Source organism: Lepidochelys kempii, chromosome 10 (genome assembly GCF_965140285.1).
Source record: "Lepidochelys kempii isolate rLepKem1 chromosome 10, rLepKem1.hap1, whole genome shotgun sequence".
Taxonomy (NCBI): Eukaryota; Metazoa; Chordata; order Testudines; family Cheloniidae; genus Lepidochelys; species Lepidochelys kempii.
This window is the reverse complement of record NC_136389.1, coordinates 39280703-39306233: the sequence shown is the minus strand read 5'-3', so window position 1 is coordinate 39306233 and position 25531 is coordinate 39280703. Positions and strand designations below refer to the sequence as shown.

At 47.9% G+C, this 25531-nt stretch overlaps 1 protein-coding gene across 1 annotated transcript in view; it reads right to left on the bottom strand.

Moving 5' to 3' along the window:
- Positions 1-11851: 11851 nt before the first annotated feature.
- Positions 11852-25531, bottom strand: part of FBXL16 (F-box and leucine rich repeat protein 16) — a 74608-nt gene continuing 60928 nt past the window's right edge. The window contains exons 4-6 of the mRNA XM_073363060.2: positions 18778-18862; positions 18104-18167; positions 11852-14371 (exon numbers count right to left, since the gene is read on the bottom strand). Of these exons, the coding sequence (XP_073219161.1) occupies positions 14223-14371; positions 18104-18167; positions 18778-18862 (298 nt within the window). The 3' untranslated portion in view covers positions 11852-14222. The remainder of the gene's footprint in view (positions 14372-18103; positions 18168-18777; positions 18863-25531) is intronic.

Sequence of the window (25531 nt, the reverse complement as noted above, 5' to 3'; positions counted from 1 at the left end):
GCCCCACCTGATTATTAATATCATCTAGCAAATTTTGAGTAGCGGTGTCAACTGCCACCATGGCCTCTGTGAACCCCATTACTCTGTCCAAATTAGTGAAACAAAATTCTTGAAAATATTCATGTGTTAAACTCTCTTCAGGGTCTTATCCAGTGTCTCACATGTTCCAAATACACCTGAGGAGGTATATTAGGAGCGGGAGAATCTGTACCTTCAGAAGAGGGGGTTTGTGGGGGGTCTATGTCTATTTCCCTTTCTTGGTTGGGGGTCATTTTCATAAAAAAGCTCTGGCTTTTTAAAGTTTCTTGGCCAAAAGCCTCCTCAATCTTTTAGATTTCTTCCACTTTTTTCCCCAACCCCTCTCTACGTTGTTAGGTATCATGTTTAGTCACACCCTCCCTTCTCCCTTCAAAACGCTTTCCACCTTTTCAGACAGTGCACATGTATCTGTTACCTTTTGATCTAAAACCACCCTTTCTTCTGGAGAATGTTGCTTTTGAAACACCTCAAGAATTAGCTTCGAACACTTTTTATCTATTAAATGCTTAAGAGATGTACAAACACTAAGCAGCTTATTACAAACAACAACTGATGCAGCAAGACCTGCAGGTAGGTTGTTATTTGTAGCAACGGTTCTTCAGCGACCAGAATCAGGGGGGGCTGACCCCTTGACCCTGCTCAAGCCCACCCCTGGACACTGTTGCTGCTACAGGGTTCTTTGCCTTTACCCTTTTTAAAGCTGAGTCCTTCTGGGCTATGATGGCATACGGTTGCTCAAAACTAGGGGCTTTGACCGCTTCGCATCGCTTACCAATGTCCCTGGAAGCTGCAGAGGTAGATTTCTTGGCTCTGGAGGGGCAGGGCTGTTCAAAATCGGGGGGGTCTGATCCCCTTTTCCCACCCCTGGAAACTGTCACTGCTTCAGGGGAAGATTTCTTGGCCCTTTTTAAGGATGGGACCCTTGCTTTCAACACTGGAAATTGCAGCTGCCTCAGAGGGAAATTTCTTTGCCCTCTTTAAAGGTAGTTGGCTCTGTGTAATGAAGGTTTTGGATGTGCAGGGCTGTTCAAAATCAGGGGGATGGATTCCCTTGTTCCAAACTGTAACTGATTTAGGGGGAAATTTCTTTCAACCTTTTGCTCTAAATGTATCAAAGTAGCACACGACACTCCCCCTCGTCAAACATAACATTTTTTCAAAATGGCCAACGGCGCCAAACTTCAGTGCCAAGGGAAATGAGGATGGAGAGTGGGACATAAGCCCTAAATGGGGCATGGAAACCTGTCAAAAATGCATTATGATGAATGCTATCGAGCCGTATACTACTGCCGTTAACAATTTTCATGAAAAGATTTTCCTTGAATAATGAGGGAGATTATCTGAGAAATTTGGAGATCTGAATTATCATCAGTGACTGTTTGCAGTTAAGGTTATTTGCAATGAAGGCTTTTCATGAACGAATGTCTTCTGAATTATCAGGAATGATTTCTAACTGCTTTGCAGTGTAGATACTCTGAAAAATTTCTTGCCCTGGAGGATTAGCATTAGCTTCTTGTTTGGCTACAAAGAAGAATTTTCATGAACCAAACACATCTGAATGGTCATGAGAAATTTGTAATTAGGTTCTAATGCTGATTTTCAGAGAATCGTTGTTCTCGTTGTTCTTTTTGTTTGCCGAGAAGAATTTTCACTACAACTTCTGCCCTGAAATGTGAACAGCGATTCCTAACTGGTTTGCAATGTAGATTCTCTGAGAACTTTTCTCCCTGAATGATTAGGAGTCACTTGATTTGTTGCAATGAAGAATTTTTACTAAGCAATCTCCCCTGAATGGTCTCCAGAAATTCCTAACTGCTTTGCAATATAGACTGTTTCATCCTGAAAGATTAGTAGTGAGTTGTTCTATTGTACCAAATGAAGAATTTTCACAACAGCTTCTGGGAAATACTGCGGAGTGGGGCTCGGGGCAGAGCAGAGAGAAGACATCTCCCAGGCAAGCAGTGCCACTCCACAGCAAAGTCAGTGCCTCCAGTCGGCAGCTCTTCTGGACTTCTGCTGCTGGCAGTGCCACCCTGACGGGAGCTGGCAGCAGCAGACACTACATCCCCCACGGTGCCGTGGGCCCCATGGGGTGGTAACAGGGTGGATGGTGGGGCTTTTGGAGTGGAATGGGCAATTGGGATGCTGGGGTTGGTGGTAGAGGTTGGAAGGGATTGGGGTGTGGGGGCTGATTGGTAGGGATCTGAGGCGGACTAGCAAGGTGCTGTGCGGCCGGGCATGAGGCAGAGGCAAATACCTGGGGGAGCAGAGGTCAAGCAGGTTAGAAACCACAATTCCCGTGATGCATTGGTTCATTGATGGAGAGGCTTGCTGGGGGATGAGAGGGAAGGAAAACAACTCCCATGATGCACTGGGACTGAAAAGAGCTGTGTGCAAAATGGTTGTCCCCACCTCTCAGGTCACCCTTTCATCTCAGTGTCAGCCCGCACCACTTCCTCTTCCAGTAACTTCCGCTTCCTGGCCCGCAGAAATAAGAGGCACATCCTCAATAGCATCCAATGGAAAACAAGAGGTGTGTCCTCAATTGAAGATAAAGACGTTGTGAGAAAAGAAGTCAGAGAGAAGTGAGAAAATAATGGATTGGGCAGGACATAATATAAATAAATTGCAGATGTTTTTAATTAATGCATTCCATAAAAGAGTATAAATGATGGTGGCTTATTGTTTGTACTTTGGAGAAACTGATGCTCTCTGTCAGCTGTATTTCTTCCCTGGCAATTGCCTGAAATAAAGCTGTCTTGGATTTTGTTGCATTCCAACCTGAGAGTGAGGATTTATTTTCTTCCACACCTCCATATGACAGGTTTCAGAGTAACAGCCGTGTTTGTATTCGCAAAAAGAAAAGGAGTACTTGTGGCACCTTAGAGACTAACCAATTTATTTGAGCATAAGCTTTCGTGAGCTACAGCTCACTTCATCGGATGCATACTGTGGAAACTGCAGAAGACATTATATACACAGAGACCATGAAACAATACCTCCCCCCACCCCACTCTCCTGCTGGTAATAGCTTATCTAAAGTGATCACTCTCCTTACAATGTGTATGATAATCAAGTTGGGCCATTTCCAGCACAAATCCAGGTTTTCTCACCCTCCCCCCCCCCCACAAACTCACTCTCCTGCTGGTAATAGCCCATCCAAAGTGACCACTCTCTTTACAATGTGTATGTACAATCACTCTGGATAAGCTATTACCAGCAGGAGAGTGAGTTTGTGTGAAACCTGGTGAGAAAATCTGGATTTGTGCTGGAAATGGCCCACCTTGATTTTCATACACATTGTAAAGAGAGTGGTCACTTTGGATGGGCTATTACCAGCAGGAGAGTGAGTTTGGGGGGAGGGGGGCGGAGGGTGAGAAAACCTGGATTTGTGCTGGAAATGGCCCAACTTGATTATCATACACATTGTAAGGAAAGTGATCACTTTAGATAAGCTATTACCAGCAGGAGAGTGGGGTGGGAGGAGGTATTGTTTCATGGTCTCTGTGTATATAATGTCTTCTGCAGTTTCCACAGTATGCATCCAATGAAGTGAGCTGTAGCTCACGAAAGCTTATGCTCAAATAAATTGGTTAGTCTCTAAGGTGCCACAAGTACTCCTTACCTCCATATGAATAATATTTTGGAATAGGGCATTTGACTTTGCTGGATAATACCTTCTTATGTTGTACATTTGACTATGAAAGATAGTTCAAAGATTTATATTAAAAATTATGCCAGAGACAGGAATATTAACCAAGCCTTGTATTTTTTAAAATTTTTAATATATATTTTTATAAACAAGTCACGTGATAAAATAGCACAAGAAACACATACCAAATATAAGATTATATCTTCAGAATATACAGAAGAATGAGGTCGTATGTACAGTAAGAAAATGTTTTTCAGATTTTTTTCTCTCCCCATCTATTTTCGTTCTATAGTAATTTGAAATATCACAATGTCAGAAACTTCAGTAATACTTTGGCCCAGTGGACACCTAACTGGGGTGCTAAAGAGCTTGAATCAGAACCAAGCCAGTGACAGAACCCTGTAAGGATTGGGATGATCTGTGTCAGCCAGTTTAGGAACATTGGGACAGATCCTCAGCTGGTGTAAATCTGCATAGCTCCATTGCCAATTTACACCAGCCCATCAATGTTTCCTCCCCTGATTCTTTTAAATATTATATTTTTAAACTCATTGTTCCAATTAGAAATTAGTTGCTTTTCTCTTGAATTCCCTCATTGCCTCAGCACTGTGTTCAGGCTCATAAGAAAGCCTTGGTTCTTTTATGATTGGTGTCAAACACATTCTCTGACCTCACAGGTTTTTGAAAAAGTCACCCAACTAAAACATCATAGTTGCTTTGCCTGGGTGAGTAACGTCTCTTTGGAAAGTTCAGAATTAAAAAAAACAACTGGAAAGGGTCATACTGTTGGGAATAATCTTGGGACGTCTCTCCAGCTCATAACCTGATATAAATCAGTAAGACCATGATGTCATGCCAGTTTACACCAGTTAGGGATCTTGTCATATAATGTGTATAACATAATACATATAATGTATTTCTGTAAATTATTTAAAAATCAAAAGTACTTTCTACTGCAGAATGCTTCCTGGTTTTTGCGTCTCACACTGCTTGGACAATCCAATTGAACTCGTTTCCCTTTCTGTTTAAAGTCAGTTTCATTCTCTGGTTCTCCTGCCTTAGTACAATGCTCTTGTGTTGAGTCTTTCAACACTGCAGGAGACAGTTTAAATCCCAAGCTGCCCCCCCCCTTGGTCCACCCCTGCAATTGGTTTCTTGTGCTCCCCTTAGTGCACAGACTCTGTTAGGTGCTGACACTGATCCTAGTCACTCCAAAGAAGGCAAAGAGGGGTAAGGGGGGGCGTGTTATTATGCCTGCTCCTATTGCACTACTGACTACATTGTGCCAAAACAGTTGTGCTTCCCAGAACTCTGGTAGGCATTGTGCCTGATTAAGAGCCAATGCTTCTGGCAGCTCCTGCACTATAGGTGTACCACCGCATAACTCCGAGTCAGAGGTTGCCCTAAACGCACAGTGTAGCCCATATAGTTTTATAATTATCCTCTCCCCTCTTTTTTAAAATAAAATGTAATAGCTTCTCACACCCTTTAGAAGCAAGACACTCTCATTGTGCTCAGTGCCTCATGTAACAGAGCTCCTGTGTATCAGCTGTACCATGACTGCAAAGAAAGGCTTTTCACTTTGCGAATCTGCATCTCTGTGCCCTTCCAAGGTTGCCCTCCCTGCAGAATACTAACTTCTTGTGTGACACTCCCAGTTTGGAGGCCTAGCCACCGGTAAAGTTCGCTTGATTGTAAAACCACAGTGGAAGCAGCAACCATACTGTTTGCTTCACTCCGATGCTGGACTGCCACACAAGGTCACTTTGTCAGCTCCTTAGCCACCAGCAGGAGGGTAAAGACATGCCACATTTTAAAATCTGACATTTTATTTTCCATCTCAGCTGAAGTTCCCCAGGATAAGTTTTAAGGGCAGTAAAATGGATCACCTTCTTGGAGGCACTATGAAATGAGTATGGAAAGGAGAGAAGCATAGAGTCAGGCGAATAAATATAGTTACTAAACAGAATGATCATAAGGGTTAGAGGTAGAAAAGACTTAGTAGTTGATCCAGCCCATCCCCTAACACAGGATAGCAGGGGAAGACTGGCTGACACCCATACTATAGAAGTTCCAAGATCCTGTCCTGATTCTGCTCCACAACGTAAGGAAGGTCCTGTCACACTCAGGTCCAAGAGCCAACCTCATGAGTTCTCCTTTCCCTTAGAAGAAAAAATGCACCATTTCTTTCTGAAGACACGCTCTGCTTGCTGGCTTCTCCAACATGCCCAAACCTTCCTCACAACCCCCTTCCACTGTTGAGAACTCCAGTGAGCAGATGGAAAACTCTGGACAACCTGATGCATCAGATTTATGGGCAGGACTAGCTTTTGGGTGTAAGGGGTGGGAGAGTCCCATTCTCAGAGTTTCATTCAAAACCCCTGTGCATGAGGCTATCTTCTACCTGGTCCCTGTAGCAGTATCACTCCTGAAATGATACATAAAAACCATCTGCAATGGCAGATTGGTGCCATGGAATCTATGCCACAATAGCCTCTTGACCACGTTATAACATGGTTTGGTCTTGCCTGCACAGATGGGACCAAAGCATGGTATCATCACGTTACAGCTCTGTATAGACCAGAGGCCAATTTCAAATTCAAATTGACGTCAATGGTGTTGCACTAGGGATGAATCTGGTACATAATGTGATTAAAAGCAAATGAGCTTGTGAGATTAGCACAAAGTTGCTGCACTGATCAATTTCTACATCACTTTGCCAGATGGATAGGCCCTTCATTTGGCTCTTAGTCCTCAACCATGACCTCATGCTCAGCCATTTCCAGTAAAACTCGAGCTCCAGGAGAATGGCACTAACGCAGAGGGGAAGCATACAGGGTCCTACACAAATATGAGGCTTAATCATCGCAATACAGAGAAGCAATTGCTAGCTCAGTCCCCAAAAGGAACCAGCCTAATCCACCAAAGTGCCAACTGCCCTCAATTGCAATTGAAGACAACAGCTCCGCTCAAACAACTACAGGATTTTAAGGATCGGGGACCCAGCCCACACCAAAATATATTTCAATAAGACCACATGGCCAAATTAAGCATTGTAAGAGCTCGTGGTGGAAAGACAGCTAATGATAAACTAATCTGGGAAAGAGCTGGAGAAAATTATAGCAATACTATTTATAACAATTTACAAACCCAGAGAAGAACAGCCAACTCTCAAACTGATGATCTTCTGGGTCAGGAAGGCGTTTACCCTTGCCCACCTTCACAGGCACCATTGCACAGTTAGCCAGGCACATTATGGAGTCCCCTTCTTTGAACCATCAGGTTTTAGTTGCTGTCAGATGCAGAATATTGGACTTGGAGCAATGGTCTGACTGAGTATGGCAAATCCTGGGTTCAGATAACTGCAACCTCCTTGAAGATGGAGTGTCATCCAGTGGGTAGAGTACTGGATACAGATTCAGGAGACCTGGGTTTTATTCTCTGCTACTGATCTGCTTTGTGTCCTAGGGCAAGTTACTTCATCACTCTGTGCCTCAATTTCTCCTTTGTCTGCCTTGTCTGTTTAGATTATAAACTCTTTGGGGGAGGGATTGTCTGTTACAATATACAGCATCTAGCATGTTGGGGCAATAGCAGTAATAATCCTTGTGTCCTTGTGGGTTGTCACCTTTGTCCCGTGCCTGCTCACTTACGGTGAATAAGGTAACACATAAAGCTCTCTACTAACATTGAAGAAAATGGGAGTCGCAGGGGCTCAACACCTGACAGGATCAACTCCATAAAAATGCTTAACCTGTCTTCTCTTGCCTATCCTTCGGCCAACAGATCTCAATTTACATGTGCAAAATTTACCAGCTGGGTCTGGGACAAAGTTTAAGCAAGAAGGGAAAAAACAATGGATTGTAAAGTGCGGGCCTCTGGGCTGCTCCAGTTTACCAATCAGTATCTGAACTCAGAAGGGAAGAGAGTTAAATATAGATCATGGTGGATGACGCCATAAGTGTCCCAGGGCAGACAAGTCTGTCTGAAGAGAACCTGAGGAGCAGGAAATAGTTCAAAGGGCAGGGAACTCCTTTAGACATCTCCATGGACAAGTAAACTCTGAAGGTGACCTCTGGATTCCTGCTTGATCAAGTACACAGAAGCAGTCAGAGCTCAGTGTGGGAGGCTGCCTGCAACAACCTGTGTGATCTGATGGCTTATTAACTGAGCAGCAGTGAGATGCCAGGTACTGTTGACATCCCTGTCCTAGCAGTAGCAGCTTAGTAAGGAAAATGTAATTGGGGTGGAGTTGGGGGGATGCAGAGATTCACATGGTCCATAGTTGCACAGTGAGTTCAATCTGCAGGTGGCTGCAGGGGCAGCTCTAGAAATATTGGCACCTAAGCAAGAGAAGGCTTTAATACCCTCCCTAAAGTCTTCCTGCTCCCTTCCTCCCTCCCGCCGATCCAGCTCTACAGCTCACCTTTCTCCAATGCAGTCTCTCTTTTCTTGCAGAAAGAACGAGGAATACTTGTGGCACCTTAGAGACTAAAAAATTTATTTGAGCATAAGCCTATCTTCCTACTGTATTTTCCACTGCATGTATCTGATGAAGTGGGCTTTAGCCGACAAAAGCTTATGCTCAAATAAATTTGTTAGTCTCTAAGGTGTCACCAGTACTCCTCATTCTTTCTGCTGATACAGACTAACACGGCTACCACTCTGAAACTTCTCTTTTCTTGCTCATTCATCTGCACTAGGCCCTCTTTGTTTCCAGACATGCCTCAGGACCCTCTGCACTTGGCTGCAGTGTTATTTCTGAGGAGGATCGGGGCTTCCAGGCCCCGTGTAAGAAGCAGAACCCCGTGTAAAAACCCATCACCATACAACTGAGCAGAAGTAGCTCTAGGAATTCCTCAGTTAGAGAAGACCATCATGAGAAACAAGCCTCTTGGGGTGATCCCTGAGGTTCCAGGCCTAGCCCAGCAGCACCTTAGACCTGCTTACCCTATGTCCACAGCTGCTCCTCTTCAGAGGCCTTGGGAGTGGGTATCCCAGCAGGTGGGCTGGCATAGCTGTTAGTCCCTGTGGATTTCCTGGGAATGGTCAGAGTTTTCCAGTGTTTCCACTGGGAAGACTGAAAATGTCAAATGAACAAAGCTCCAGCTGTCTAACCAGTGGTTTTGGCAAGTTGAGCAAAGGACCTGCCTATAGTGCAATTAGCAACCAAAGCTACAGCTTAGCCAAGTTAGTGGCTCCCCTGTCATGCCCCTCATACACCCAGAAATCATGCAGTAACTGAGAGGGCGGAGGGAGGGAAGGAGAGGCCAATGGAGCAGGAAGTTGCAAAATAGCCTAAAGATCGATCACTTAAAGCTTACAAATCTTTATGGCAATGAAAGTTTGTAATAAAAAAGTGATTACTAAATCAGTTCTTTCTTGTCCACTAAGAAAGCTGTGTCCATACATATTTATTAGAAACAATTAAACCAGTTCATTACTGAGCAGCTGAGCTGTAGTCCGAGGTGTTGTGGGTCATCTCCCCTCCTCTGTGGTGCAAGTTGTGCAGTTGCACCAGGGCCCAAAAGGTTATGTGGCCACAACTAACCCAGGGAAAGGGGGTAGCCCGTCCGGCCAGAACAACCGTAGGTTCCAGGTGGGAGCAGACAGCAAGGGTGTGTGGAGAAGGGATGAGGGAACTGCAGCATGGGGGACGGAGATGGGTAACACACTGTCCCAACTCTTCATGCTGCACAAGGTAAAAGCATCAGCTGTTTTGCATAGGGCTGAAAAGTTGGGGGGAACTGGGGATGGGCAACTAGAGGGGCTAGGTAGGAACTGGGTGGAGCTAGGGGGCTGGATTGGAACTGTTAAAAGGAGGGGGTGTCAGAATGGAGCTTGGGGGGGTCTAATTCAGAGCTGGGGAACAGAGGGGGGTTGGAACAGAGCTGGAGGGGACCAAGGGAGGAGCTGGGGTGGCTTGTGGGGGCCTGAAACAAGGTGGGGGTGGATCAGGGAAGTGGGGGGCAGCAGGGAAGCTAAAAGGGCCTGGAGGAATCATTGGATAAGAGCTGGAGGAACTGAGGGCTGGACTGAAGGAGGATGGAGGAAGAGCTGGGTGGGAGGCTGGATCAACATGGAGGGGAATGAGGGGGACCGTGGAGGGATCTGGGGGCCTGTAGGGGGCCATGAGGGAGCTGGGGAGTCTGAGGGTTGGATGGGGGTTAAGGGAGAGCTAGGCAGGAGCTTGGAGGTTGGATGGTAGGGATTGAGGCTATGGGGAAGATGGAAGGGACAGATTTCAGAATCGGGAAAGGGGCCCCTAACCTTTTTTTGGCACCAGCAGAGAGTCTCCTGGCTTTGTTCAGCACATGAGAAAGCCCAGTGGTCTGGGATCCAGACCGCCCTGCCTGCTGCAGTGTCTGGTACCAAATGCATGTTGGGAGTGGCAGTGGATGTCATAGAGACAGCATAGAGTCCAGGGGCACTAATCCCAGCTAGTAATAAAGACTCCATGACAAGCCCTTCCAGTTACACCCCTGGCTTCACCTAATCAGCAGCTGTTACCTACTGCCCTATGCTGAAACCAGGGTGCCTATTAACTGCTAGACTGTAAGGGCCTTAGGGCAGGAACCAGGTCTAGTTTGCAAAGCGCCATGTCCATTTATGGTTCAATACAAGAGCTTCTAACAGCAACTGGGCAGATTGCTGCTGAGCAATGCAAGGCACTCCTTCCCTTCTTAGGCTGTGTGTGCTGCCTCCTACAGAGCTCCTGGCCCTGCCTGCTCGAGAAGAAGGGACTGAGATTAGGACTGAAAGTGTCTAACCACGGGAACCTTCAAACAACTGCTGTGGTCAGCACCCTTCCCTTCAGGCCATTCCTGGCTGAGGTCAGGGATGAAGCAGTGTAGAAAGTGCTGATGATGTTGGGAGGACTTGTGAGAAGAGACACAGAGCGGTCACTGCCTGGACTCTTTCTGCTGGTGTCTGGGAGATGGCTTTAGATGCTGGAATAGCTACACTGGCATTAGGTCCTGGGGCTGCTTCTCCTGCATTGCAGACTCCATTTTTCCACACCACAGGAGATGGATTTGCTCTGGCTTTTTATTACAATGGGACAGGAGACTGTCAAGGCACCCAGGAACTGTGAGTCAGCCACAGGGTATGAATGAGTGATGCTCCTGACACCACCCCTACAGAATCCCAATCTCTTCATCACACGTTCCTGCATCCATCCCTAGAAAACAACATGCTCCTCTCTCCAGCCCAGGAGCTCCACCCAGCTGGCTGTATTGCCATCAACTTCCTTCCTGGAGGAGAGGGGAGGCCCAGACGGTGACTGAAGAGGGAGCGGGGGCATCCCTCCAAAGCAGTAAATTCAGTCTGTTGGGGGACATGCATGGGATGAGATATATGCAAGTACATGAAGCTGGGAGTGGGCTTCCTCCAACCTCACTGCAAGCAGTAAATGGAGCAGAAATGCACCAGCACAAGAATGAGCAGTGATGGGAAGAGAGCCTGGCTCCCCACAAGCTGTTGGCTTTCCCTGGCCCTCACTTCCCCGCAAACAAAACCAAAACAAAAGAGATTTCATCCCCAGAAGACTAAAGAGCCCAGCTGATGAGAGCTGGTTTGGGCTGCGGACAGTACAGCTGAGCCGGTCTTTCCTCTCTCAGATCCCCCCTGCCCCACCTGGACTGGGACCTGAGTGCAGCACAGGGGACATTCTCCAAGCACCCAGGTGCTGCTCAGGCACTGGGGCCCTAGCCACCTCCTGATGCATCAGGGGTAGGGGACCCTGCTGGCAGCTTCTGACAGTGGGTAGGCCACAGGGAGATGTAAAGGGCTCCTTTGAGCCAGGGCCCAGCAGCAGGTCAAAGTGGTAGCTGCCTGAAAGCAGCATGGGAAAGCCTCCCCCTTGGAGCCACAAGTGGTCTGGAGGGCAGAGTAGCAAGAAGGGAAAAGCCAGTATCTAGGGTGACCACCCTGTCCTGAATTGGGCAGGACAGCCCAGAAATGCAGAGTTCAAGACCCGGTACTGGGCTGAATGACTCTGGGACATTTGTCCTGGATTCCCAGCAGTGCTGCTCTGCCCCTGCCTGAGGTTCAGGGGGCAGTGCCAGCCTCTTTCCAGGAGCTGAGATGGGCCTTAGCCCCACCCCACCGTGACGTCCCGCTCCTGCTCCTCCTCTCCCCCCCCCCGCCCTCCGAGGCTCTGCTGCTGGCCAGGCTGGGCAGTAGTTAGAGCCATCCAGGGAGTCTGGGCTGCTGTGGATTCCTCTACCTGCCCTGAACTGCATGCCCCAAGGAGGTGGGGACACAGGCCCAGGGCTCCCCACAGCAGCCCAGGTTGCCTGGGAGGCTCTTACTACTGCTTGGCTCTGGCTTCTGGCCTGCCCAGGGGGTGGGGCCTCAGGGGGAAGAGGAGGAGTAGGGGCTGGGGCCACTGAAGGGGGCGGGACCCCTGCATGTGTTCCATTGTTGCATTTTGAAAAGGTGGTCACCTTCGTACAGTAGTCTCAAAACTTTTTTGATTGCACCGCTCCTTACTTGGTCCAGGGCCCCCGGGGGGTGGGTGAGTGAGGCAGGACAGGGGAGGGGGAGCCGTGCTCCGGGGGTGGGGAATGAGTGGAGCAGGACAGAGGCGAGAGAGCCATGCTCTAGGGGTGGGGGTAAGTGGGGCAGGATGAGGCAGGGAGAGCTGTGCTCTGGGGGTGGGGAATGAGTGGAGCAGGACAGGGGTGTGGGAGCCATGCTCCGGGGTGGAGGGGTGAGTGGAGTAGGATGGGGAAGCCTCCAGTACCTCTCTTGGCTGGAGCGGGTGCTGAGTGCTCCTCCAGGCTCCAGTAGCAGCTGCTACTCTTCCTGCCTCCACAGCCCCCCCCATCCCCCAGTGGCAGAGGCTTGTTACTGTGAATAACCTGGTAACCCTAAACTGGGGCTGGGGGCTACAACTGGGGCTGGGGCCTGGGTGGGGCTGGAGATGAGCTGGGGACAGAGCAAAGGGCACCCTGGAAGTTCCTCCGCACCCCCCTGGGGACTGCACCCCACAGTTTAGGGCCCACTGCCTTCGTAGGATCCCAGGCTGGTCTGATTGATGTGCTGCCAGCCTTCCCTCTGTCCTAGAACTGAGCTGGCCTCGAGGTGAGCCTGGGGAAAGATGCTGCCAGGCATAAGGCATGCTGCCACAAATCAAGCCCAGTAGGACGCCATAGCTTTCTCACCCCTTCTTGAGCCTGCAGCTCTAGAAGGGAGATAGTTGAAGGAGGCTCAGGCAGGTGAAGGAGGCGGAGCTGCTTTAGGCTCCTAGCTCCCACAGTTAAACCTGTACTCCAATAAATGTATGTGGATTGGATACAAAGCCACACCAGCTTCACACTGGAAGAGAACTGGAGCTGGGCAGAGGGCTGCCCCATAGACCCTCCCAGCCCCTATGCATTCCAGAACCTACCTTACCACAAGACTGAAGCAAGCTAGCATGCGAAGGCTGCAGGTTATTCTGAGAAGAACATCTTATTAACAAAATGAAAACAGCAGTAGGCGACCATCTACCCCAGATCATGTGACCTTGGGGCTATTGGGTTTTCAGAGGATTGGGTGGGGAGTTGGGTTTGTTTGTTTCTCAGGAAACTTGCTCACGGATCCATGTTTTCAATGAAGACAAGACGATCATGGGCAGCATATCAGCTCCATCTTCGGGAGCAGAAGACACCCGGCCTGCCAAAAGCCTCAGAACGGGCCCTGTGCTTCTCTTTCACAGCGTTGGTCGGTTTATTTTTTAAAATGTCTCCAGCGTGGCAGACCCTGCAGTGTCCCGCTGAAGTAATTAAGAGACAGAGCAAACACATGGCATCAGGAATTTCATCCTTTCTCCTTCGAGTCTCTCTGTCCCTCAGGATTCTCCTCTTTTCTTCTAAGCTTTCTGTCTCATCTCCTGCCAACATATGCCATGATGGAAACACAGAACCCAGAATGGGGAGGGGCTCCAATCAGGCCCCTCCCCCAGACTCACCGCCAAGACCCCCAGAAGTGTGGGGGGTCTCAGAAGGAACTTCTAACTGCTGTGACATGAGACATTGGGCAGAAACCACATGGGATCCAGCACTGAGTGGGACACCATGCAGGACATGAAACCGTGCCAACCCACCCCAACTCTCCAATCATGGTCATTCATTTGCTTTGTTTTGTTTGCTCATTTTTTGTTGGTTTTTTGTTTGGCTGTGTTTTTTAACTTTTTTTTTCAGGACAGACCATTACAAAGAAGATGAGTGATGATGGAGGCGTGGAAAATTTACAAACTTTGCAGAGAGATTCTTGCAGGAGGTTTTGTCTTATGGAACAGATGGGTGCCCATCTCTACGGAGACCGCAAATACCCCTCTCTCTAGGTGTCCTCATCCAATGCGTTGATGTGATTAACTAACTCTTGATTGCTGTACACATGGTGAGTGGTTTAAATCAACATAGTCGTTAGCATCTCTCCCAAAACATAACAAAATTAAAACAAAATGATAACTCTGGTTGGTTGACCAGTGTTGGGTTGGGATTGAAGGAGACAGCTCCAAAGGTTGGCCAATCCTTGGGGCTGCTTATTCGATTACCATGCAGTGCGGCAGGTGCTGGGAGAAATACTTGAACAGCTCCGGGGTGGCACCAGGACAGTTGGTCAGCTCCAGCTCTTCCAGATCTTGAAGTTGAACAAGGCCTGAGAGCCCAGTGGTGGTCAGCAGGGGGCAGCCTGAAACCAGAAGGTGGAAATGCCCAGTGAGCAAGAAGCTATGATGTACGGTAGACATGGAAGAACTTAGCCACCCCTCTGCTTTGTGGGGTGTGGGTTGGATTGCTATCAGTCAAGCCCATCTCAAAATACCAGCTGCAAAAGGGAGAGTAATGCCATCAGGCTCCATCACTTGTCCCCTGCCTGTCGGCCCTGTTAGGATCATCTGGGTGTATCCCACTAAATCAATTTCCTACCATCAAAGGAGCTTAGGGCAATGGTGAACCTCAGTCCTTCCTATTCTCTGACTTGGCACACAATAGTTCAGTCTCCTGAGGGCTCCAATGATTTGATCTAATGCTGGTTGCTGAGATTGGTGTGCAGGTGCTGGAGGGTGTTGGTGGCCTGTGAAAGACTGGAGGGTGGGACAAGATGATCTGGGGGTCTCTTCTGGCCTTAAACTCTAGGGGTACGTCTGCACTGTAAAACCCCCTCACGGCAATGAATCTCAGAGCTCAGGTCAATGGACTCGGACTCGTGCTACACAGCTAAAAATAGCAGTGTGGACATTTGGGCTTGGGATGCAGCCTGGGCTTCAAGACCCTCCACCCTCACTGGGTTTCAGACCCTCCAGCCTGAGCCCAAACATCTATACAGCTATTTCGAGCCCCACAGTGCAAGTAGTCTTTTTTTACAGTGTAGACATACCATATGACAGCAGAGATGTCTGTCGGGGGAGACAGCCTGAGTCTCTGGGGCTGGGGAGGGCTGCTGTATCATGCTCTCCCATCTGCAGGTAGCATGACCAATCCACCCAATTAGACCTCCTCAGCAGCACTGCATCCATCCACTATAGGACATAAGGCCAGTTTGAATGAGGCTCCATGTCTAGTTGGCAGCCGGTATCAAGTGGAGTGCCCCAAGGGTCGGTCCTGGGGCCGGTTTTATTCAATATCTTCATAAATGATCTGGAGGATGGAGTGGATTGCACTCTCAGCAAATTTGCAGATGATACTAAACTGGGAGGAGTGGTAGATACGCTGGAGGGGAGGGATAGGATACAGAAGGACCTAGACCAATTGGAAGATTGGGCCAAAAGGAATCTGATGAGGTTCAATAAGGATAAGTGCAGGGTCCTGCACTTAGGACGGAAGAACCCAATGCACAGCTACAGACTAGGGACCGAATGGCTAGGCTAGGCAGCAGTTCTGCAGAAAAGGACCTAGGGGTGACAGTGGACGAGAAGCTGGATATGAGTCAGCAGTGTGCCCTTGTTGCCAAGAAGGCCAATGGCATTTTGGGATGTATAAGTAGGGGCATAGCGAGCAGATCGAGGGACGTGATCATCCCCCTCTATTCGACATTGGTGAGGCCTCATCTGGAGTACTGTGTCCAGTTTTGGGCCCCACACTTCAAGAAGGATGTGGATAAATTGGAGAGAGTCCAGCGAAGGGCAACAAAAATGATTAGGGGACTGGAACACATGAGTTATGAGGAGAGGCTGAGGGAGCTGGGATTGTTTAGCCTGCAGAAGAGAAGAATGAGGGGGGATTTGATAGCTGCTTTCAACTACCTGAAAGGGGGTTCCAAAGAGGATGGCTCTAGACTGTTCTCAATGGTAGCAGATGACAGAACGAGGAGTAATGGTCTCAAGTTGCAGTGGGGGAGGTTTAGATTGGATATTAGGAAAAACTTTTTCACTAAGAGGGTGGTGAAACACTGGAATGCGTTACCTAGGGAGGTGGTAGAATCTCCTTCCTTAGAGGTTTTTAAGGTCAGGCTTGACAAAGCCCTGGCTGGGATGATTTAACTGGGAATTGGTCCTGCTTTGAGCAGGGGGTTGGACTAGATGACCTTCTGGGGTCCCTTCCAACCCTGATATTCTATGATTCTATGATTCTATGATCTGATCTCCTTTATGCTGGCATAACTCTGTGGACATTAATGGAGTCACTCCTGATTTGCACCACTGTAAGTAGCGCAGAGACCATTTGTCCCCAAGCCTCATTCAGAAAGCCAGTAAACTTAAAGTGACTAACAGGAAACCTTTTGTGCTATTTTCTTATTCAGTCATCAGGGTTTGAATGATGCTCAAAAGTGCTGCTGCTGTTTTGATTCAGAGGGAAACATGTTTTTTCTCTTTGCAGAAACCAGCGGAGGAAGCAGTCAGGTGAGCCATGGAGTAGGAATAGCTCTGCTGAGAGCATAACAATGGCTCCATGATCATACCTCACAAATGCCCTCTTGACAAAGGCCAGCCCTCCTTTTGGACCCAAATCTACCATCATCTCACAACTAAACAAATGATCTAATCTCACAATGGTTATTTTAAGTAATTTATATTAGAAAAGCTGATTCATGAATGTGAGATGCAAGCAATTATTGTTGTGCCAAAGAAACTGACCTGAGGTTGTTCCTAGCTTCCTAGCACGATTATCTCAGTATGAGTCTTTAACTTATGCTGTCCTCCGCATCTGGGTCCTGGGCAGGTTGAGCAGTAGCTCTGTTAGCAGAGCAGAGCAAATGAGGACATAAATTCAGTGAAGGGGCATGAGTGGCATAAACCATGAACAGATGGGAGGGCAGGTCACTGCAGGGTGGTGTTGACACAAAAAATGTCACATTGCTGTGACGCTCACTGGGGGGAGAACAAGCTTGCACGAGGGTTAGCACCAGTGGGATGGACTAGGTGACCTCTTGGGGGCCCTGCCAGCCCTAATTTCTAGTATTCTCCATTGACTTGTAGCCTATGAGAATCTTTAGAATCCATGGGGTCTGCTCTGAGATGCTCATACTCCTGATTGACACCAGTGTCAGAGTGAGGAGAATGAAGCTCAAGCTTCTCCATCAGGCTTTCCTTGGTAATGAAGGAAAGGTCTCGTGATGGAGCAGGGCAAACACAATTAATTCACATTGGTACATCCATTCCAGTCAAACACTTTCAGGCAACTCAGAACTCCTTTGAAGAACCAGGACTCCAATTCAAGCTGCTTGGAAAGGTGGTGGTAAAAGTCATGCCTTGAAGGCTGAGGTGGGTTGCAAGAAATGAAGCCCTCTGGCTCAGTCCCTGCCCTGTGTGGAGCTGTCAGGAATTGTAGTGACTGGGCACTCTGCAGACCCTAGGGTGGAATTTGGCCCTTTGGGTCTGATTTTCAGAAGTGTTGAGCACTTCTTCACTTGATTTCAGTCTGACTGGTGGGTGCTCAGGACTTCTGACAACCAGGCCCCATGAGTTCAGAGAGAACTTGGGAGTGCTGCTGTCCAGAGTGGGAGATGGGCTCTAGCTGGAGTATCCCAGGGAAAGAACAAACAGGACACTAGATAAAGCGAGTGGGGTGACAGTAATTGACACAGCCAGTGGGAGACAGCATGGAATGTCCAGGTGAAGGAAATCCTCCAGTTGTCTGGACTGGCTTCCTCCACTGTCTCCTTTCGTCAACAGAGAGAGTAGGAGGACGGGTCTTCTCCTTGCCCCTCTGCTTTTTACAGGGGCTGACCTGCTTCCTGCAATTGCCTGTCACCAGCCAATTTTACCCTCCACAAAGGGTAATTCCAGGCTGGAAGATCATGCTGCCAGCCCACCATTGTGTCATGGCCCAGAAACATTCTCCCATGACATCCTAGCGGTCATTCACGAGGCTGTGACATGGCCAGGATTATCCCTTGTGTCATGGCCCTGTCCCCAAGCTGAGGCTTCCCCTTCTCCAGAAACCAGTCTATCATCTCAAGAATAAACCAGTGTTTGGATCTCACCAGCAAGAGACAACAGACGCAAACTTCTCATGCCCAGGAGATGCTTCAGACCAAAGTCTTGCACCTAAAATGACAGAATAGGGAGGAAGGCATCCTGGACTGTCAATACAGAACTAGAAAAATGAACTCTACTTTGCTTTTCACAAGCAGCTAAGCACTGTGTACTCACCTCTCGACTGGGATCATTCCCCTTTGACTGATGGGGAAAATTAGGCAGAGAGGTTATATGTCTTGACCAAAGTCAGAGCTGAGATAGACCCCACATCCCCTGACTCTCAGTTCACTGCTCTAATCAATAGACACCAATACTCGCTACTTGCTAACTTACTGAGTATCTACTTGCAGTGAGCCATTTTGCTCTGCATCAAATGCCATGTATTCTACAAGCTCCACATGCATTCCCCGGAGAGGTTTTGGGTAGCTTTATCCACACTTAATAATAGTGCCCCAGGCAAGTTGCTGTTATCTTCACAATCATGTTACTTATCACTGACACAGCATTTTTCATCCATTGATCTCAAAGCACAGTAGCTGAGGCAGCCATTGCAGAGAGAAAGCAGAGGGGAAGATTTAATAGCAGAACCATGTTCCAGTGGGTTAGTCGCTTCCTACTGGGGAGATGCTTCGAAGGAGATGTAACCCTAGCATTGCATTGTCCTTTTCTGTTCACCTACCTGGCAGCACCAGCGGAGGTACAGGCTCCTAAGGGATGACATGGTGGATAAGTAACTGAGTCCAGTGTCTGTAATCCGCACACACCTGCAGACAGAAGCACAGTATCACAAGAAAGATGCCAGTAGGGAAGGGAGGCGGAAACCTAACATCTACCCCAAACAATTCATACCTCCTGAACTGGCTCCTCTGTGTTACTAAGTTACTAAATGGAACAGACACTCCCCACTAGCTTTCAGATGCACAGGCATCTGGTGGAGAACAGAAGTCCTCCCTGTGTTCTGATGCCTAGCTAACAGCAAGGCCTTCAGCCTCAGATATCCTCAGTATCTTGTGCTTCTTCCTCTTCCTTCACCTCCTGCACCTCCTACCCTCTGCTTAAAAGAATTACAGGATTGGGGGAACTGGGGGTCTTAATGAGCCTTTTGCCTCTAGCTCACATCACCTACAATACAGATCGTAGATGACTGTTTGGTGGCCCTGGGTAAAGTGAGTCTCACACAGAGGTGTCCACTTCACAAAAGCTACCACCGCAATTGTCAGCTTCTTTGGCTGTCTCATAAGAGAAGCTCAGATGGGCTGTGCATAGAGCCTGAACTTCATACCCATGTCACAGTGGTGTCAGTGATGTTCTCCTGGTATTATCTGGACCGGTGATCTGCTAGGATGCCAATCCTCAACTCTGGGAGCCAGCCTTACCCTGTTGCGCTGTGAGAACTCCCACTCCTGGGCTGTTCACGCACAGCCTCTATCATGTAAGCTTCTCCCAGCTAAGTGAGTGAGCACTTTTGGCCAGCTGCTTCTTGGATTGTGCAACCGAATGACATTAGCCAATATCTCCTGTCCCCAGACACAACCCTAGAAACCTCTGTCTTGCAGTGTCCAGTTATGCCCACTGGACGCTGCAAGCTTATATGAATTCATCAATTTAACAAAGAAATTGATATCTACTAGGCTTGTTGTCCTAAGGGGAGTCTGACAGGCTTCAAACCAAACACACTGCTTCAGGTAGAATAAACAAAAAGATTAATTAGCTACAAAGATAGATTTTAGGTGATTATAAATCAAAAAACAACAAGTCATATTTGGTCAAATGAAATAAAAGCAAAACGCATTCTAAGCTGATCTTAACACTTTCAATGCCCTTACAAACTTAGATGCTTCTCACCACAGGCTGGCTGGTTGCTCTTCAGCCAGGCTCTCCCCTTTGATCAGCGCTTCAGTCACTTGGTGGTGGTGTCTGTAGATGGAGGTGGAAGAGAGAAAGCATGGGAAACGTCTCTCCCTTTTATCATGTTCTTTCTTCCCTCTTGGCTTTGCCCCCCCCCACCACCACCACCTTCAGAGTCAGGTGAGCGTTACCCCATCGTAGTCCCAAACTGACCAAGGGAAGAGGGGTGACTCACTTTAGAGTCCAACAGATCCTTTGTTGCTGCCTAGGCCAGTGTCCTTTGTTCCTGTGAGGCTGGGCTGGGTTTGTCCCATACATGCCCTGATGAGGTGTGAATTGCCCCTCTGCTCCTGGAGAGTTTTGCCTTGTTTTAAGCCATGAGGATACATTTTCAGCCTCATAACTACATACATGAAATTACAACTTATAAAATTACTAGAACAATAATGCTCAGTGCATCATGAGCCTTCCGAAGACACCCGACATCACAAACTTTGCACTGGATACCACACAATCATATTATAAGGATGAACATGGGGATGCAGAGTGTTCCCCCGAGGTACAGAGTGCCACAATGTCTACAGAGCAGTGACCAGGCAGTGTCCAGGGAAGGTTGCACTGATGATGCCCACGCCCTCCCCAATCTGTGGGGAAACAGAGAATTCATTCCCAGGGCTCTCTAATCAGCACTAGGCTCACAAAAAAAAAAAAAACACCACTAGTCAATAGCAACCTCAGTACTGGTTGGCTCTCTATGGTCTCCACATAAGGAACTACCTGAATTCTACTTCTCCAATGCTGGGGAAAAGCAGGATTCTATGGTGACATATCCACTGGCACTTGAGGGCACACACACTGTGAGACACAGAACAGGAAGAACAGCCATGACTGTAGAGGGAGGGCCAGATCCCCAGGAAGTATAAGAGAGTGTAGCCCTCTGACTTCACTGGTGCTATGCCAGTTTATGCCAACTGAGGATCTGGATTAGAGAGGCTGTTGGAGAGACTCTATGACCCAAATCAGGTCAGACCAGGCAACCACAGCAGGTGCTTGTTGTTGCAGGATGACTGGTGCCTTTAAGGAGAGATGGGACCCACTATTAGTTAGCTGCTTCTCAGTTTGAGTGGGCGGGACCTATGAAGGGTCAGATAGTAGTTTACGGGACACCTGGGCCTTATAAAAGGACTGAGAGAGATCAGTTTGGGACCTGAAACCACAGGGAGTAAACAGGGGTCCCCTTGAGCCAGGGTCTGAGAATGGTACTTCAAGGGAACCAGCCTATGTGCCTAGTGCTCTCTCCCAGAGCCAGAAAGACTCACAAAGGTAACTCAGAGGGCGGGTTGAAGAGAAGCCCCAGTGCCCAGAAGAACCTTTTGTTTGTTGGGACTTTTACATTTAGACTTTTGCTCTCTGGGGAGGGAATAAGTTTGTCTGGGACTTGGCCAGAGAGCTAAGGCATATCCCCAAAACAGACCAGTGCATGGAGAGGTGAGGAGACCTATCTTGGGAGAAGGAAACTGAGGCAGGGAGTGCGGGCAGTGCCACATTCAATAGCTGGGGGCATTTTGGAGTAGCCACACCCTATGATAGTCTGGCATTCTTTACTTGAATTTTCTTCCACTATACTTACTGGTCAACACACTCTTCTCTGCCCATTGTCACCTGCATCTCCCTTTGGAGATGAGCCCTCCATTCAATAGGAGATCCTTTCTTTCTTTGAGATACTGGCACTGGGTGCTTTATACCATCAGGACTGGCCCATTTCCTGGCTTAAGGAAGAAGTCTCCAGGAAGCATCCCCGTACAAGGGAGTCCTGTGGCTAGTGGGAGGAGGAATCAGGTCAGGTTGGGCCTCCAGAATGGGGCCAATCCTAAACCATCCTGCTTTCACTCCCCGGCAGGGACCTCCTTCCTGCCTCAGAGGCCTGCGCCCTTTTCCCCTATGTTACACAAGAAAGCAGCAGGGGATGGGTGGCTCAGAGAGCAGAGACTGTGAGAGGTAGGGAGCATGGAAGATGTTGCATGTGGAAGAAGAGGCTGGCAGGATAGGTGTGGTGGGAAAGGAGCATGCAGCAAGCTGCCTGCTGAAGGCTTCTGACATGACATAAAAGTGAGAACGGAAGAGCAGGGAGGGAGGAAGGAGACTGTCCAGCACATATAAACTTGCTCCCATCCTTCACCTTAGCAACCTCAAGTCCAGATCCTCAGCTGTTGTAAATCAACAAGGCTCCACTGAACAGTGTTCTGATAGCTTACAGCAGCTGTGGATCTGGCCCCGGAGCTCCAAGGATCAATGGGATTGACAACATTATGCAAGGCACCGCATAGTGCTCTCAGCATCATGCGCAATCTGTTTAGCAGAGGTGGGCTAGTGGGTGCAGAGCAGATGCAAACCATGCAACCGCACGACTCCAAACAAACCCAGGAGGTTCAACAAGTTTGGTTCATTCCCCCTCCTCCTCCCACCACTTTTTCATCATGCTCTTTGCATTGGCATGAACTAATGCACAAGAACTCCATGAGGAAGGCTCTTTAGATACTTCTGGCCTCAGAGCAAGATAGCTAGTGAAGATAGCTGTGCTCTTTTTGAGTTTCCAGGTCCAGGTCTGCTGGCTCCAGAGGAGGTTCAGAGAAGTGAGGGTTGAGCCTTCACACTTGGAAAAGATGGGGATCAATATGAAAATTGAAAGGTGAATAAGGAATTGGTTAAAAGGGAGACTACAGCGGGTCATACTGAAAGGTGAACTGTCAGACTGGAGGGAGGTTACCAGTGGAGTTCCTCAGGGATCGGTTTTGGGACCAATTTTATTTAATCTTTTTATTACTGACCTTGGCACAAAAAGTGGGAGTATGCTAATAAAGTTTGTGGATGATACAAAGCTGGGAGATACTGCCAATTTAGAGAAGGACTGGGATATCATACAGGAAGATCTAGATGACCTTGTAAACTGGAGTAATAGTAATAGGATGAAATTTAATAGTGAGAAGTGTAAGGTCATGCATTTAGGGATTAATAACAAGAATTTTATTTATAAGCTGGGGACGCATCAATTAGAAGTAATGGAGGAGGAGAAGGACCTTGGAGTATTGGTTGACCACAGGATGACTATGAGCTGTCAATGTGATATGGCCGTGAAAAAAGCTAATGCAGTCTTGGGATGCATCAGGCGAGGTATTTCCAGTAGAGATAAGGAGGTTTTAGTACCGTTATACAAGGCACTGGTGAGACCTCATCTGGAATATTGTGTGCAGTTCTGGTCTCCCATGTTTAAGAAGGATGAATTCAAACTTGAACAGGTACAGAGAAGGGCTACTAGGATGATCCGAGGAATGGAAAACCTGTCTTATGAAAGGAGGCTCAAGGAGCTTGGCTTGTTTAGCCTAACCAAAATAAGGTTGAGGGGAGATATGATTGCTCTCTATAAATACTTTAGATAAGCTATTACCAGCAGGAGAGTGGGTTTGTGTGTGTGGGGGGGGGGTGAGAAAACCTGGATTTGTGCTGAAAATGGCCCAACTTGATTATCATACACATTGTAAGGAGAGTGATCACTTTAGATAAGCTATTACCAGCAGGAGAGTGGGGTGGGAGGAGGTATTTTTTCATGCTTTGTGTGTATATAAAAAGATCTTCTACACTTTCCACAGTATGCATCCAATGAAGTGTGCTGTAGCTCACGAAAGCTTATGCTTAAATAAATTGGTTAGTCTCTAAGGTGCCACAAGTACTCCTTTTCTTTTTATCAGAGCGATAAATACCGGAGAGGGAGAGGAATTATTTAGGCTCAGTACCAATGTGCACACAAGAACAAATGAATATAAACTGGCCATCGGGAAGTTTAGACTGGAAATTAGACTAAGGTTTCTAACCCTCAGAGGAGTAAAGTTCTGGAATAGCCTTCCAAGGGAAGCAGTGGGGGCAAAAGACCTATCTGGCTTCAAGATTAGACTCGATAAGTTTATGGAGGAGATGGTATGATGGGATAACATGATTTTGGCAATTAATTGATCTTTTAACTATTCATGGTAAATAGGCCCAATGGCTTGTGATGGGATGTTAGATGGGGTGGGATCTGAGTTACTACAGAGAATTCTTTCCTAGGTATCTGGTTGGTGAATCTTGCCCACATACTCGGGATTCAGCTGATCGTCATATTTGGGGTCGGGAAGGAATTTTCCTCCAGGGCAGATTAGAAGAGGCCCTGGGTTTTTTTTCCTTCCTCTGTAGCATGGGGCACGGGTCACTTGCAGGAGGATTCTCTGCATCTTGAAGTCTTTAAACCATGATTTGAGGACTTCAATAGCTCAGACATAGGTGAGAGGTTTATTGCAGGAGTGGGTGGGTGAGATTCTGTGGCCTGCATTGTGCAGGATGTCAGACTAGATGATCATAATGATCCCTTATGACCTTAATATCTATGAGTCTATGAGTCTATGGGTGGGGTGGGATCCCTCTGAACTGAATTCTAGAGGGTGTGGAAATGATCCTGAAGAGCAGAGTTCTGATCCAGATTTCCCAAAATTTGGGGGAAGGAGAGCAAGAGCTTGGATCTGGGAATTTGATTCAGGCCCACCTCCAACCTCAGGGCCAGAAGCAGGATGTATCTTCCCCCAAAGGCTGGAAGGTATAATACCTCACCTTCCCTTCTCGCTCTTTTCCCCACCCTTCTCTCTTTGCCATTTCTCTCCATTTCATACATTGCCCAGGAGGAAATGTTACATTGTGAGAAGAAACCATGTTTGGAGTCTTAATGCCAGTTTTAGTTCACAACTTTCCAAATGCTTTTCCATGTGCCACCCTCACCCTCTGGTGGGGACTGAGGGTTATCCATAACTGAAACACACCAGTGACATTTCCTTATGGTTAGGGCCCTACCAAATTCATGGTCCACTTTGGTCAATTTCACAGTCATAGGATTTTAAAAATTGTAAATTTCATTATTTCAGCTATTTAAATCTGAAATTTCATGGTGTTGTAATTGTAGGGGTCCTGACCCAAAAAGGAGTTGTGTGTGTGTGTGTGGGGGGGGTGTCACAAGGTTGTTGTAGGGAGTAGGAGTACTGCTACCCTTCTGCGCTGCTGCTGGAGGTGCTGCCTTCAGAGCTGGGCGGCTGGAGAGCGGCGGCTGCTGGCCGGGAGCCCAGCTCTGAAGGCAGAGCCGCCGCCAGCAGCAGCACAGAAGTAAGAGTGGCCTGGTATGGTTCTGCCACCCTGACTTTTGTGCTGCTGCTGGTAGTGGCACTGCCTTCAGAGCTGGGTGTCTGGCCAATAGCCACCACTTTCCAGCCGCACAGCTCTGAAGGCAGCATAGAAGTAAGGGTGGCAAGGACCCCCAATTAGAGAAATGCTGGTCTCCCCTGTGAAATCTGTATAGTATAGGGTTAAGCAGGGGTTCTCAAATTGCGGGTCGGGACCTCTCAGTGGGTCGCGAGATTACATGGGGGATTCGCAAGTTGTCAGCCTCCACCCCAAATCCCGCTTTGCCTCCAGCATTTATAATGATGTTAAATGTATAAAAAAGTAGTTTTAATTTATAAGGGGAGGGGTTGCACTCAAAGGCTTCCTATGTGAAAGGAGTCACCAGT